Here is a 15152-nt window from a genome sequence, read left to right as displayed (position 1 = left end):
TATTATATGAAACATATTTATGACAATGGTTATCTAACTTTTTGCATCCAGAGAGCTTTTCCAGCTCAAACATCAAGCTATACAAATATAAATATTATCCATATTAGGCAATTTGTACCATCATACACTATATGGCCAAAAGTATGTGGACACCTGATCCTCACAGCTATATGTGGGTCTTCCCCCAAACTGTTACCACATTGAAATCTCTATCAATAAATACATCCTAATACTGGTTCACTAGGTCAGAGACTAAGAGTACCATCAGTCTAAAACCCTGTTAGGGAGGTACTATAATATAAAAGACACAAGACAAAGTGCTAATTTGAGTACTTCATGGTAGACGTAGGTCTTTAATCGTCATTTGAAGACAGCCAGTATGCTGTAGCATTGAGATTTCCTTTCACTAAGGGACTAGGGGGTCTGAGCCCAGACATGTTTCAACATGACAATGCAGAAAGTGAGATCCATAAAGACATGGTCTTCAAAGGTTCTAGTTGAAGAACTCGAGTGTCCTGCACAGAGCTCTGACCTCAACCCCAGTGAACACCTTTGGGATGAGTTGGTATAATGGCTGCACACCAGGCCCGCTCGCCCGGCATCATGCACTTTTGTGGCTGAATGATCATAAATCCCCACAGCCATATTCAAGAATCTAGTGGAAAGCCTTCCCAGAAGAGTGGAGGTTATTACAGCAGCACAGGAGTAACAACTCAATATTAACGTCCATGGTTTTGAAAAGGGATGTTCAGTACTCAGGGTTCCATGTACTTTTGGCCATATAGTGTATGTATGTATGTATTTATTTATTTATTTATTTGAGCATAACAGCTTTTTATTGATTAACCTTTCACCCACAGAATGCAAAGCATTGTGTATAAAATGTACATTTGAAACATTTCTCAACATATTGACACCACTGTATTCTGCTGTTAGACTCAGGTTGACATTATTAGGGGTCCAAGCACTGGTGCTGATTTTCTTTCTTTTTTGCACCAAAAACAAATCACACAGCCAAAAGCTGGAAAGCGTATCGATGTATATATTAACACAAATACGCCGTATTTCAATTGCGATTCAGAAAAATGAAATGACCAAACTGCACCTTTTTTTAATTTCTGCCATGATTGATTTTTTTTTTTTTTTTTTTTTTGCTGACTTGCATAAAATGTATTGCATAATTGATCTCCACCACTCAACATCATTAAAAAAAAAAACAGGACACATTGAATATGCTTTCCAGAAAGATCAATTCTGTTCCATTTTACTTGCTTTTCTTGGTGAACACACCTATGCATTGTGTGTGAAATTCCCCAGCCAAATGATTGCAAAAGATTGATGACTGTCATGAAACCAGTATTTTCTGTTTGCTGCTATGACAGAGCGCGAGCTAAACGCCATCCTGAAGCACGCGCTCGGCAATAGGCCTACACACATTTGGATGTCAGTGGATTTTGGGGCTCGCGAGGCTCTCCAGCACAATTATATCGTATAAACAGGCACTTCTGAAGGCTTATAAATCTTCATCATGCGGACAGCCGGTGAAATATGTGACTGTCCCTGGTGCGTAAATTAACGCGCTCCAGCAGCCCGGCCAATAAAGAAAAGCGCGCGGCGGGCGGGTGGCCGTCGACGCGCTCGCGGCTCCTCATAAATCACGTGACGGAGCGGATGAAGCGCGCGAGCGGCGGTCAGTGGCGGCCAGCTGGCGCCTTCAATCACCAGGCGGGCAGGTCAACCGGCAAAACCCCCAAACTCAGGTACAGAAAGCTTTTCACACCCTGCTAGTTCACCACATTACAGGTGTTTAGATTAAAAAAAAAAAAAAAGATAATAGGCCATAATAAGGATCTTTACCTACGCTTTGTGGCTAAAAAAATGGACCACCACATTAAAATCATCACAGGTTTTCCCCAAGAGACGCCATTTTCCTTTCTTTTCCTTTCTTTCTTTCTTTCTTTCATTAAAATAGCACCTTTAGGTTCAAAATGTCTGCCACTCCACTTTGTACTTTGGTCCATTTTCAGAAAGTCTATTTACCTTCCATTATTTGTTAGCCGTTAGCTTGTTTTCCTCCAGTGCAATTCTAAGGAAGAACAACATGCCATGGCTGACTAGCTACATCTCAAAAAAGTTTTTTTGTTTGTTTGTTTGTTTTAAATTGTGTAATTTTTTCTCCTCATTGCAGAGTAACAGATAAGTCTTCGGTTATCTGCTTGCTTGGTCCATGCATTTTTCACAGATAGGAACCTAATCTTGGAAATGATTCTGTTTAATCCTTTTTTCCTGACTTGAAATAATTTATTATTTATTTGAGTCAACATACAGGCCTCACACCTCCAGGGTTGGGGGATCGATTCCCGCCTCCGCCCTGTGTGCGCAGAGTCTGCATGTTCTCCCTGTGCTTCGGGGGGTTTCCTCTGGGTACTCCAGTTTCCTCCCCAGTCCAGAGACATGTGTTGTAGGCTGATTGGCATCTTTATATTGTCCGTAGTGTGTAAATGGGTGTGTGAGTGTGTGCGGTTGTGCCCTGTGATGGGTTAGCACCCCGTCCAGGATGTCTCCCACTTTGTGCCCCGAGTCCCCCGGGATAGGCTCCAGGCTCTCTGCAACCCTCTGTAGGATAAGCGGTACAGAAAATGGATGGATGGATGGAGTCAACATACAGTATATACACAGAAACTCTTAATGCAATAAGAATGTATTTGGATGTTTTCCATTTGAATGTATATTCCAAAGCTTTAATGATTATATATATGTATGTATGTATGTGTGTGTGTACACACATATATATATATTTTTTATTTTGTCCAAAAAAAAAAAAATCTTGTACAGAAGACATTATTATCCACTATACAAGTGTGATAAAGAGGCAAGCCAACAATAGTAAACAGATGTATAATCTACATAAAACTCCATGCATGTATTATACTACTTATATTACGCTTGTCAGCTTTTAAATCACCTGAAATTAAATTTTTAAATGGTTTCGGAGGACTTTCTGGACAGCAGATCATTACTGCCACCTGCTGTCGCAGTGCTGCTGAGATTTTGTAGGAAAAGTCCAAGGCTGCATCACAAAGAGGAATTCCTATCTCCAGATTAAGGACTTTTCCAATAATCTGCTTTATAAGCTGAGGTGAAGTTTGTTAGATGAGCTCTCGTAGGGATGTCGAATCAACTTGACTGGAGATATCAGGAAAAAAAAATTGATCAGTGGGCTAAGATTTTTCAGGAATTATAGTCTTCGAATGCTCATGCACTACTGATTTCCAGTGCACAAGAGGCCCACAAGGAAGTGATACCTCTGGCTTCTGAGAATTATCATAGTTGTATGTTCAGGTCATATTTAAAATTGGGGTCATAAGTTTACATATGCCTTGCAGAATCTGCAAAATGTTAATAATTAAAAAAAAAAAAAAAACAGGTGGAATCATACACTGCATTTACCCTCTTAATCCTGTTCAAAAGTTTACATCCCGTGGCTTTTAATGTATCATTCGTTTAATATATTGCCATCTTGAGCATCAGTGAATTTTTTACCTTTTGTAATAGTTGTGTATGAGTCCCTCAGTTGTCCTAAGTGTGAAAAGATGGATCTCAAAATCATATAGTCACTGTTGGAAAGGGCTCAGATATGCAGAAGATGCTGGAAAAGCAAAGAACGTGCAGGACCTGGAGGATTTTTCTGAAGAACGGTGGGCAGTTTATCTGCTCAGGACAAACAAGGGACTCAAAAACATAAAAACAGTCATTGGTCATTCAAGTAACAACACAGTATTAAGAATCAGCTTTTGAACTGGTTCATTTGTGTAAATTTAGTTATTATTGTGTCTTGTGGACTATATGGAAACATCTGTTATGTGAAGTAGCTTATTCAGGGGAGTACTAAATAAAAAACAAAATGCCATTTTTATTATCCCTCTTTTTTTTTTTTTTTTAATTACTAATATTTTGCAGATTCTGCAAGGCATATGAAAACTTAAGACCCCAACTGTACTATCATTGTATTTAATGCAAATTTCTTTTGAAACAATATTTCAGAAATATATCATTTGATGTGCAAGCCTCACCAAATGGCCTACATAATCTACATATGACAGTGTAACTTTATTACTGGTCCTTTATTAGTATCATAGCAAGCAATAGCAAGCCGATATGAGTGTTCAGAAGAAATGTAGGATAGATTTGTCATGTAAACCAACATAAAGTGAAGGGAGTGTGTGGTTCTGTTGAAAATTTTCACACCTCTCCTTATCCTGCAAGTGGCCACTAGTGAAACATGGGTGTTACAAGAGGTAGTCAACAGCGGCATGTTAAAAGTGCGATCAGGCGTAAAGGAAATCGTTATTTACAAAGAAAGGGAAGTGATTGCCCTGTGATATATTTCCTAAGTGCCTTGTGTTGGATTTTATTGCACTATAGTAATAGTCTGTGTTTGAACAGGTCAAGTCTAAGAGAGCAGTGCCGTAAGTAAATGTGCAGGTAGCTACAGGAAATGTGGAGACTCAAGAAAGCATTAAAGCATTTTTAGATTAGTGATATCAGTGGTTACAAAATGCAGAAAATTTGACAAAAGCATACTTATAGAGGACAAACATAAATGAGTGAATGAATGTATATAATTTATTTGTAAAGAAAAAAGGATTGTTATATTGATGTTTTTGCGTTGATGTGTACAATTTTGCTACTCAAAATAAGAGGGTGATAATCTAGGAGATATATGTATATACATTACTGTGCAAAAGTTTTAGGCACATGCAAAGAAATGCTGTAGATCAAAGATGCCTTCAAAGATAATGAAATTAAATGTTTCTACATTTAAAAAATGCTATAAAGAGCAGTAAACAGTAATAAATAAATGAAACAAAGTCAATATTTGGTGTGACGATCCTTCGCTTAAAAAAAATTGTAGTCTCAGGTACAGTGTGTGCAGTTTTATAAGGAAATGAGCTGTAAGTGTTACTGAGCATCTTGCAGAAGCAGCCACAGTTCTTCTGGAGACTTTGACTGTCACACTTGCTTCTTATTTTTGAAAAGGCCTCATTATATATATATATATTTTGTCTGAAAAGTGTCTCTTATGTAACATGCTGCTTTCTTTACTGACATACAAACATTTTTCTGTAACATTTAATTTTGTGCTGATAAACTAATGTTTGGAAATCTGAATTTTTTGTACTGAATCAATAATGTAGAAGTCATAAAATAAAAATCTATAACAAAGTTTGTACTAAAAAATAAGGTGCCTAAGACTTTTGCACAGTATTGTATATATAGAGGGAGAGCCTCTCAGTGCATGTGTGAAAAATAAATAAATATAAAGGCAGGTTTTCACACTGAGTTAAGCATCATGTGTGCATGAGTGCAGATCCTCCTCGCGCTGAGTCTGCGCAGGTCCACTGAGCATGCGCACTAGGATGTAAACACAAAGGCGCTGCCCAGCTGGAAAAATGACAGGCATGAAGGCATGACTAATGGAACAAGTCTCATTTTACGACAACGTCTTCATGAGACTTTATTTCGCATAACTAAGATTGTTTGGGGTTCGCACGTCTGTATCCGTCGCGACTCTGAGGTATGTTTTAACTCGTTTATTCATAACTTTTGCGTGACCCTTGTTTCAATGTAAAACTTCTGCATGCTAACTGCTCATGCTAACTCCAGGTCCTGAAAAGTCTACAAAACAATTTCTATTAGTGTTGTAATGTTCTATTTATAAAACTATACAACAGATGAACTGATAAAAAGATGGGTTAGTAATTGTTTAATAAACACTTAGAGAATTTCATCTAAAAAGTGTAAAAGTGGGCGGGGCGTGTTTTAGCATTTGGACTGAAATATCGCGATATCACACGGACTGACCAAAAGATTACTAATTTTGAAGAAAAGGTCAGTATGAACCAAAAGTTTTAGAAGATTTCCACTCAAATGTTAGGGATTATTTAGAAGATTTATTCTCTAAGTGTGTTTGCTCATGCCTGCAGAGCCCCCCCTGGTGACGTCACTAAAAAAATCCCACGATGCGTGGCCATGGTGTAGTCACGCATGGGAAAATTACTACATTTCCAAAGTAATTAAAAAAAAAAAAATAAAGCGAATATCCACTCCACTAGGCCAGTGATGCCATGTTTATTGTTTGCTACTATATATCATCCATTAACATCATACTGTGGTAAGATATTCCTTTAATATTGCTTAGGTTTGAATATAATGGACGCCGTCCTGGGCAGGCTGCAAACCCTGACCCCAGATGAGCTGCGGGAGGAGATCACAAGGGCAGGATTGAAGTGTGGACCCATAACTGCCACCACTAGGAGCATCTTTGAGAAGAAACTTGCCCGAGCTCTTTTGGAGGATCAGCTGGGAGAGTGCAGTAGGTCAGAAGTGGATGGTGGAGAAACCGGTAGCTCTTCAGACCACGCTCAGTCTCCACCAGCGAATTCAGATGTGCTGAGGTTGGACGTGAGTCCTTCAAAACATGTTTCTGATGATGCTACCCAACAGGCATCTCCTGAATCTCCCTCTTTATTTTATGGAGTTTTGCCTCCTCTAGATGAACCATTGGTCAGTGATGGTATGTACTTAAGAGACATAGTTGTCCTGTGACACGTAATAGAGGATGTTATCATTAATGATTCTGTCATTTGGTTTGCCAGCAGGATTATATTCTTGCTTTTCCTAACAGGTTTCCTCCGTGTATATGATGACAAGCAGAAAGCACTAAAAGCAGTAATGACAATGAAAGGTGCACGGTTTAAAGCTTTCTATAGCAGAGAGGATGCTGAGAACTTTGCTAAGGGCTTGCATGATGGTGGTGCGACACCCAGCAAAAATTCAGCAGACAAACTCCATGCTACATCTACAGGTCGGTTTATTCATCAAACATGTCCTGAATATTGCTTCTTAAACAAAAAATGAGTATGATGCATTATTTGCCATTAAAAGAGGAATAAAACACTAAAGGGCATGCTGTTACTGGAAAAGAATGAACTTTGGGGTTAATTAAAACTCCGCTTTACGTTCACCACGCATTACACCACCCCATCATTGATTACTTTCCTATAACAGCATGTCCCATCGTGTTTTATTCCTTATTCCTTTTTAAAAGCTTACTTTGCTGAAATAACTATAAAGTATTAAATGTAGGCCACAGACAGGATGAAAAGAAGTCTGAAAAAATAGTACACTAATATAAATGAATATATCACTTGGCTATGAATACTTCATATTATTATGGACTAACTTTCTGACTAATAATACAAATAAAATTAGTCAGGATGATCCAATTGCTTTAATAAAAGGCCCAACTAACATTTATTTATTGTTAGCAAATACGTTAATATTTTTATTAGGAGCATGTTCCTTAATCTATGGCATTAGTAACTTGCGTTATTGTCAACTAATTATATCCAAGTCATGCAATGAGAGACTAATTTTGTGAAAAAATAGCACATTTATAAAAAAATAATTATTTCATTTGGCTGTCCATACTTCTTTTTTTTAACCCCAGTTATAAATGAAATTGCCAGTAGTCAGGATGTTCTAATTTGCATTATACTTAACAGACCCCTTAATATAGCTTACTAAGAACTTTGATATTTATTTGCCAGAGAAAGTTGCTCATTAATCTTTATTATGGCTTGGTTTCAGCTTTTGTTGCTTAAGTTATTAGACAGATGAGAGCCAAAAAATGGCACTGTAGCTAAAATGTCACTTGGCTGTCAGTACCTAAAATGATAACCTTTTAACCCATAATGAAAGTGGATGGTTAGTATGGTGTCATTTCCATAATGCTTACTAAATATGTGTTCATAAACACACAAGTTTTACTGCCTTGTGCAAGCTTTACTTGCTTACATTTACAAAATATTAGATGCAGACAGCTAAAAACAGCTGAAAAAATAGTACAGTAGGGTGTGAATACGTCTTATGACTATGAATACATCACCTTCTGACTTTGCCTGTAATGAATCAAAGTAACTCAGGTCAGCATGGTCTCATTTATGTAATCTTCATATACCTTCTAGCTTTTATTTATTAACTGCAAACTCAGCTTGGCTGTGAAACATCTATTTAATTAGCAGAGAAATCACCAAATCTGGAAACGGCGTATTTGGAGAAGGCTAATGAGTTCAGAAGTCCGCGCATACAAGACCTGACAACGAAACTTAGAAGAGCTGTGGAGAAAGGAGACGAAGAGGCTTTTAAAGAGCTTGTCTGGGGTAACCCAAGATACCTTATTGGATCTGGGGACAACCCAACTATTGTGCAGGTAGATGGTAGTGTTTGGAAAACCCACACCACTTTTGTTCTGCTTTTGTTCAAACAATACAGCATTATGGTTGCGCAATGGACTTTCAGATGTAATGTACATTATGTAGGAAGGCTGCAGATACAACGTCCTCCATATAGCAGCAAAAGAGAACCAAGCGGGGATGGCACGCCTCATACTGGAGACCCTACAAAGTCCAGAGTTCATGCGTCTCATGTACCCTGACGATCAGGAAGACATGCTCTGGCAACGAATCAGCTACATCTTGGACCTGTACCTCAACACACCTGATAAAGGGGTTAGTACTATACAGATATTGTATTTTCTTTCTGATTGAACTCTTTAGTTAACAGGCTATGTTTATGGTGATCTTTCTACAGAGCAATGAGACGCCGCTTCACTTTGCCTGTAAGTTTGGATGCCCAGAGGTAGTGAATGTTCTTTGTTCACATCCAGACATCGATAAGAACTGCAGGAACAAGTACGGACAGATGCCATTTAGTGTAAGGACAGAATATTTCTTTGTTTTTAAATACAGTTTTTAATACAACCTCACTGGATATGTTCAGGCTGCAAGCATAAGATGTACAGCTCAAGTCAGGATGTTCGGATTGGGCTGCATTCAGAGTTGAGTTACGTGCACTTAGTGAGGATTTAATACCAGAGATGTGGCCTAAAACAATAAAATCAACATAAGCGTGTACATAACGGGACTCTGAATACGCATAACTTTCCCCACATAAATAATAACATAAATTTTGGACTTAAGACACCATCTCTGAATACGGCCCATAATCCTGTTAATATCTGTTTTAACTGCATGATGAAAAGACCGCTGTTCCATCTGTCATATTCATAGAGATTATAGCTGAGAGGAAATTTGAGCTTTGTGTGTGCTGCTGTTGTCTATTGCTGTATTGTTCTTACTTTAAACAGGTGATATGTGAAAGGAAAAACAAAAATAAGGAAACTAAAGAAAAGATTCAAGAATATTTGGAGGGTAAGTTTGGGAGTGGATATAAGCTTACCATGAAATGCTGAATAATAATAAAAAAAAAAAACACTGATTAATTATTATTCTTTGTCCCAGATCGTTTTTTCGTGCCCTTACTGAGAGCCACAGATAACACTCTTAACCCAGTGATCGGTGCACCCTGGGCCCCTGGCACCTCTAAATATCAGGATGTGTCTCTAATCCCTGGGTTGATGGAGGATCCTAAAAACCCACTGATGACTATTAGGGCATTTGTAGGCCCTCTGAATTTATCAAAGGTAACTCCAGCCCTGCTTCTTTTAAGATCTGGTCTGTTTGTGGTTGCCTAACTCAGCTCCTTTGTGCAGGCAGAAGAGTTTCACAAGCTGTGGAAAACACCGCCTCGTGATCGAGCAAAATACTTTCATCACATTTTAAAATCTGATCCTGATCGAGGAGCGGAGAGAGTAGGAAGGTAGGAGTGCAATTTTAAAATTTATAATAGAGAAACCTTTATTATGTTATTTATTATTAACTTTATTATTAAGGAAAACTCAATGTCGAAACACATTATATATGTTTATATTGAAATATTTGTGATATGCAAGTTTTTTCACTGGTGCTATATTTGCGTTAGCAATTGTCTGTCGCTCTGACACACAGCATTGTGGGAAATGTATGAAACTGATAAAAAAAAAAAGAATGAAAGAAGTTTAAACCAAAAAGTTCAACTCAGAATTTCACTGTGAAATAAATCTTGGAAGTCATTGAGGATCACATGCTAATTCTAAAATTTTATATGCAAGTTGTTCAGTGTGGATTTTTTTCTTTAATGCCAGTCATGTGAAGTGATAGTAATTTGAAGGTTTTGAGCCTGGTGAGTTCTTAACCCTCAAATGAAATGATCTAAATGCATATTAATGTAATTTTTGTTGACAGGGAATTAGCGCATGAGATGGGGTACCCCTGGGCTGAATACTGGGACTTCTTGAATTGCTTCACTGACCTCTCCACAGAGGACGGCTTGAGCATGTTGGAGGATTATTTGAATAAATCCATCCAGCAGAAGAATGATACAGAGAAGAGATGTTTAGATTTGAAAAGTCCTGCTTCACTCACTGGTGAGAGACAATTTCACAGGTTTTTAAAACAAGCTCTAAAACTGCCTTCAGGTTTCACATGTACTTTCGAATTGACACAAAAGGCACTAAATTGAATGGAGTAAGATAAAATGAATTAGTATGAATTTATAGTCATATAATTATCCATAAAATATCTATATTTAATAAGACATTTCTCTGTGGTCATTTCATAATCTATGTCATTAGACACAGGAAAAGGTTCAGAAGCTCAAACACTCTTGTCCTCATTAAAAAGAAAGCATATTCTGTTAATATGCAAAATAAAAATGCCCATAACTAGACTTGCCCCAACAGCTTCCCCTGGTAAATAGCAGAAGAATTTCTGCATGGCTTGAATTTGCATACGGCAACGTGATAGTCTCAGGCATTTATGACGCAATAACACTTTTCAACACTATTCTCTGCTGATTAATTCAACGGATTTTTTTTAATAATACAAAAGCACTTATCATAAAGGTTTTTAATACCACAACCACAGAATAAATTCTCTGATCTGATTGGTCAGAAGGTGTTGATTAATTTTCTGTAACAGTAGTGCAAGACATGTATGGCGAACACTCCATATTATCTAAAGTTATTAAAAAACAGATGAAAAACATGTTATTTGACAATGAAAAATTTATAATTGCTGATGTGGTGAAGATTTTGGTAAGGAGAGGTTTTTTGAACATTTATGGAAGGAGTCTGTAGTGTCAGTGGTCCTATAACAGATCCTATAACAGCATGTCCTGTCTTTTTTATTATTTACCTAAAAGTTTTTAGAGGATCTTAACAAAAGGAAGGATCATTGTCCAAATAATTTATACACTGCAGTTTTCTTTTCCTGTTTTCTTTCCTTTTTCCTTTGTTTTTTTGTTATTTCTTTTCCATTTTCTTTTTCCTTTCCTTTCCATTTCCTTTCTTTTTTCTTTACTTTTTGCTTTCTTTTTATTTCTTCTTTTCTTTTTCTTTTCCTTTTCTCTATTTTCCTTTTTTGTTCTTTTCTTTTCCTTATTTTCTCCTTTTCTTTTTTGTATCTCTTTCAGAGGAACTTACTAGGTTAGGATTATTACTGTACTATTTTTTTTTAATTTTTTTTTTTACAGCTCATAAAAAGGCACCTAAAATTGACATGCTGCTCGATGATCATCTGCCCTCTGGAACGTCAGAGGACCGAGACAGCTGGACTGAAGAAAACGTATCTGCGTCTTTCAGTAACAGGTTTCCGGTGTGTGACCTCAGGAATGAGTTTGAGAGGGTTGCCCTGGACCTGTCTTCTGGTGCTGAGGATACGGCAGATTCGGGTTTAGGTTGTCTCAATGTGTCTGGTTCTGATGGATCAGATGGAAGCTCTTTAGGAGCGTGGGATTGGACAGAGAGCGAGGAGGACAACTCCAGCTCAGAGGAGTACCACACAGCGGACGAGGACACTGACGCCGTCTGCCAGACCGACAGTAGTGTAGGGCCGTGTACTCCAGCACGGGGGATTCTGGACCATACCAGTCCCTGGAGCTGTGAGCAAGAAGATCTGAGCAGCTCTGTGTCTTCCTGCTCCTCTTACAAATCCACACACAGCACACCTGAATATCCCGAGGAGTTTCAGCCACATGTTTTCCTCACTGGGTGAGCTGCCGATTTATACAACAAAGGTTTCATGTGTAGAGTTCTGAAAAAGAACATGAAATAAAAAGCTTAAGAGCTACAATTAAAAAAAAAAAATTTAATAACAACAAATTCAACAAAGTTCTGTACTCAGACACTGCACGTTTCTTTTTCTTTCTTCTGGTGCTTTTTATTTTTTCTTTTTTCTTTCTTTTTTCATTTCCTTTTTTTCTTCCATTTTTTTCCCATTTTTCCTCTTTTTTTCATTTTCTTTTCTTTGTTCTTTTAATTTTCCTGTTTCTTTCTCCTTTTCTTTTTTCTTACTTTTTTCCTTCTTTTTTCTTTTTCCTTTCCTTTTTCCTTTCATTTTTCTTTTTCCCTTTTATTTTGTCCTTTCCTTTCCCCTTTCTTATTTCTGTTCCTTTTCTTTTTTCATTTATCTTTGATCTTTTCTTTTTGCTTTCCTTCTCTTCCTTTTCCCTTTATTCCTCCTTTCCTTTAAAGGTGTTGTTTGAATGAAGAATTTGTTGTTAATGAAAATGTAAAATATGTTATTTTCTTTCATTTTAAAAAATATTTATTTTATATATTCATCCATTTATTTGTTAATTCATTTAAAAACCATCTTTAGTGATTACTGTCCAGGTTTAATGATGGCTGTTACACAGATGTCTGAACAGAGAATTTACTGGAACTAAGTAATCTGGAAGTAGTGTGTGTGTGTGTGTGCGTGTGTGTGCGTGTGTGTGCGTGTGTGCGTGTGTGTGCGTGTGTGTGCGTGTGTGTGTGTGTGTGTGTGTGTGTGTGTGTGTGTGTGTGTGTGTGTGTGTGTGTGATGTATTCACTTTTAAGAGGACACCAGAGAGATTTACTGTAAAATGTGTTTGCTGTTTTGCTTAGTGAATCTCCCAGTAAGCTGGACAGTGAGGTGTTGTTAGCAGTGACTGGAATAGACATAGATGAGCAGCGGTTTCCTTGCATTAGCAGATGGAGGAACACTGTTTGCTCTTATCCTGAATCTCAGAAGCACCAGTAAGTAAAGCCAGGTGAATTTTTTCCTCTTTGCAGTCTTTGTTAAAATGCAAAGTTTAATTCTGGTTTTGTCATTTAGATGGCCGACTCTTGTGGTGATGAACAAACACACAGAGAGTGAGACGTCTACTCCTCGCAGACTTACACACAGCTGGCTAAGGGGCTCGCCCAGCTTCCTCAGCATGAACAAGTTCATCCCTGCGTCGTCTGTGTATAACGGTTCACCCAAAAACACTCCACCTGCACTTAAACACTAATTCTATAGCGCACTTTCTGTATTGCTTATGCAATATGTTATACTATTTAAAAAACATAATCACACTTGTTAAAATCTGCTGAACTTAGTCTTTGTTTAGCTCAGTTAGGATATATATATATATTTTTTATTTGGTCTTGCCCATTTCCCAACCACATCTCCTGTAGCATATGACATCTACCAGCTGGGTAGGGTGCAGGCTGACACATGCTCTCTCCAAGACACGTAAAGCCAGCTAACCATGTCTGTGTCACTGGGCGGTGTAAAACACTCTGAGAAAAGCGCTATCCGCCCTCTTCTGCATACACAAGCGCACAGATGCCCACAATTGGTTAATGTCGCTGTGATTGATAAGGGAGATACACCATCCCTCCCACCAAGAGATTATGGCCAATTTTGCTCCCTTATGCTCCCGGTCCAGACAATAGAACAAACGCTTTTCTGTTACGCTCCTTGGGAGCCATTTAGGATATTTAACGAATTTCTGTGGAAAATCATTGGTTACACTGAAATGTAAAAAAAATATTAATTGATAAGTATTTGAACGGTTTGTGTAAAAGCCACATTTGTTCTACTTTGATGACTGTAAAACAAAAAGAACTTTAAGGAACACTAATTAACACCTCAGTTGACCAAGTATTTGCATATTTACTCTGTACATAGTTAATAATCTTTTTTCCAGCACTTCCTCCACTATTGCACCTTTCTCAAAGCAATATGCATAAATCAAGACCTTTCTTTGCCGAAATATTTGTATTGCCGAGTACATGTGCTACAGTTTATATGGTGTTTTTGTATTTAATGAATAATTCACGCTGCATTGCCTGACTGTTCACTGTGTATCATAAATAATATATTGGCTTGAGGAATTGCACTATAATTTTTCTACTTTATGTCAATATTTTCCAAAGAGAGTAAGCATAATGCTAAATGAAGAATAAACTGAGTACTTCCTTTGTCACAAGTTGTTTTTCATGTCTTTTTTTTCATGTACAGTACACAGCTTGTCCAAGTTGTTGGCAAAGTCATTTGTTTTGTGTAAAATTACTATAAAAGATCAAATCTTGAGGTGCTCATGGGTCCAATAAGATCCCATTAGATGTGTTGCTGGATCTTACTATGAAGGTTATGTGTTCTGTAAAATTGTACATCGTGCTGTGATAATCTGGAAACAAAATGGTTCTGAATACACTGATAAAATTTTTTTCATTCATTCATCTTCAGTAACTGCTTTATCCTGGTCAGGGTTGTGACTGATCCAGAGCCAATCCTGGGAGCACTGCGTATGAGTTGAGAATATACCCTGGTAATTTCACATCTAGGGTCATTTAGCATAGCCAGTCCACCAACCAACAAACCAGAGCACCCAAGTGAAACCCAAAGGGACACAGGAGAGCATGTAAAACTTCAGTAACTTCAAACAGTAACCAGAGCTCAGGATTGAGCCTGTAACCCTGGAGCTGTGAGGTGGAAGTGCTACGTGCATTATTATTATTATTAGTAGTAGTAGTTGTTGTTGCTGAAATCTACAAATGACCTGTAATCTACATTATATTTATCAGTAAAAGGTGAATTTTCCCACAGGTAATGTGAACGTCTTAATTATTGCGACACAATCTGGCAACCTCTTTCCCCAGTCTGCAGTGTTGCAGTTTGAGCTTTGAGTCGCCAGAGGGCGCTGAAGTGGCCAATTCTGCTCATCAGCTTATGTAAAGAAGACAGCTGTACATACAGAAGAAGCTTTAGAGACAAAAAATAACTTAAAATGTTACATATACAAACAATACAGTTTGATATAGTTTTGTATATCTTGTATCTTAAAATATAAATAGCCTAAGTTTCTAGACAATGTTATATAATAATAATAATAATAATAATAATAATAATAATAAT

At 37.5% G+C, this 15152-nt stretch overlaps 1 protein-coding gene across 3 annotated transcripts; it reads left to right on the top strand.

Annotated features, from left to right (window-relative positions):
• The first annotated feature begins 1620 nt into the window (after positions 1 to 1620).
• LOC113544909 (ankyrin repeat and LEM domain-containing protein 2) lies at positions 1621 to 14223 on the top strand. Of its 3 annotated transcripts, none has more exons than XM_053241543.1 (13): positions 1621 to 1760; positions 6203 to 6577; positions 6689 to 6868; positions 8085 to 8275; positions 8385 to 8573; positions 8656 to 8778; positions 9212 to 9275; positions 9366 to 9547; positions 9617 to 9723; positions 10188 to 10369; positions 11476 to 11992; positions 12872 to 13003; positions 13083 to 14223. In XM_053241543.1, exons 2-13 carry the CDS (start codon positions 6214 to 6216, stop codon positions 13258 to 13260), a joined length of 2409 nt encoding a protein of 802 aa, XP_053097518.1. In that variant the 5' UTR covers positions 1621 to 1760; positions 6203 to 6213; the 3' UTR covers positions 13261 to 14223. The 3 variants fall into 3 exon arrangements, with proteins under 3 accessions (XP_053097518.1, XP_053097519.1, XP_034168686.2); XM_053241544.1 differs by lacking the exon at positions 1621 to 1760 and adding an exon at positions 5407 to 5578 and having other exon boundaries at positions 8088 to 8275; XM_034312795.2 differs by lacking the exon at positions 1621 to 1760 and adding an exon at positions 5407 to 5578.
• The last annotated feature ends 929 nt before the right edge of the window (positions 14224 to 15152 follow it).

The sequence above is a fragment of the Pangasianodon hypophthalmus genome, chromosome 17 (assembly GCF_027358585.1).
Source record: "Pangasianodon hypophthalmus isolate fPanHyp1 chromosome 17, fPanHyp1.pri, whole genome shotgun sequence".
Taxonomy (NCBI): Eukaryota; Metazoa; Chordata; class Actinopteri; order Siluriformes; family Pangasiidae; genus Pangasianodon; species Pangasianodon hypophthalmus.
This window is presented reverse-complemented; position numbering and strand designations above follow the sequence as displayed.

What these genes read in the sequence shown, in the direction of transcription:
- LOC113544909 (XM_053241543.1), top strand. Translation starts at nt 6,214, where the DNA reads ATGGACGCCGTCCTGGGCAGGCTGCAAACCCTGACCCCAGATGAGCTG. An exon ending in GGAGCGGAGAGAGTAGGAAG is followed by an intron (nt 9,724 to 10,187) that starts GTAGGAGTGCAA and finishes TTTTGTTGACAG; the next exon opens with GGAATTAGCGCATGAGATGG. An exon ending in CCTGAATCTCAGAAGCACCA is followed by an intron (nt 13,004 to 13,082) that starts GTAAGTAAAGCC and finishes TTTGTCATTTAG; the next exon opens with ATGGCCGACTCTTGTGGTGA.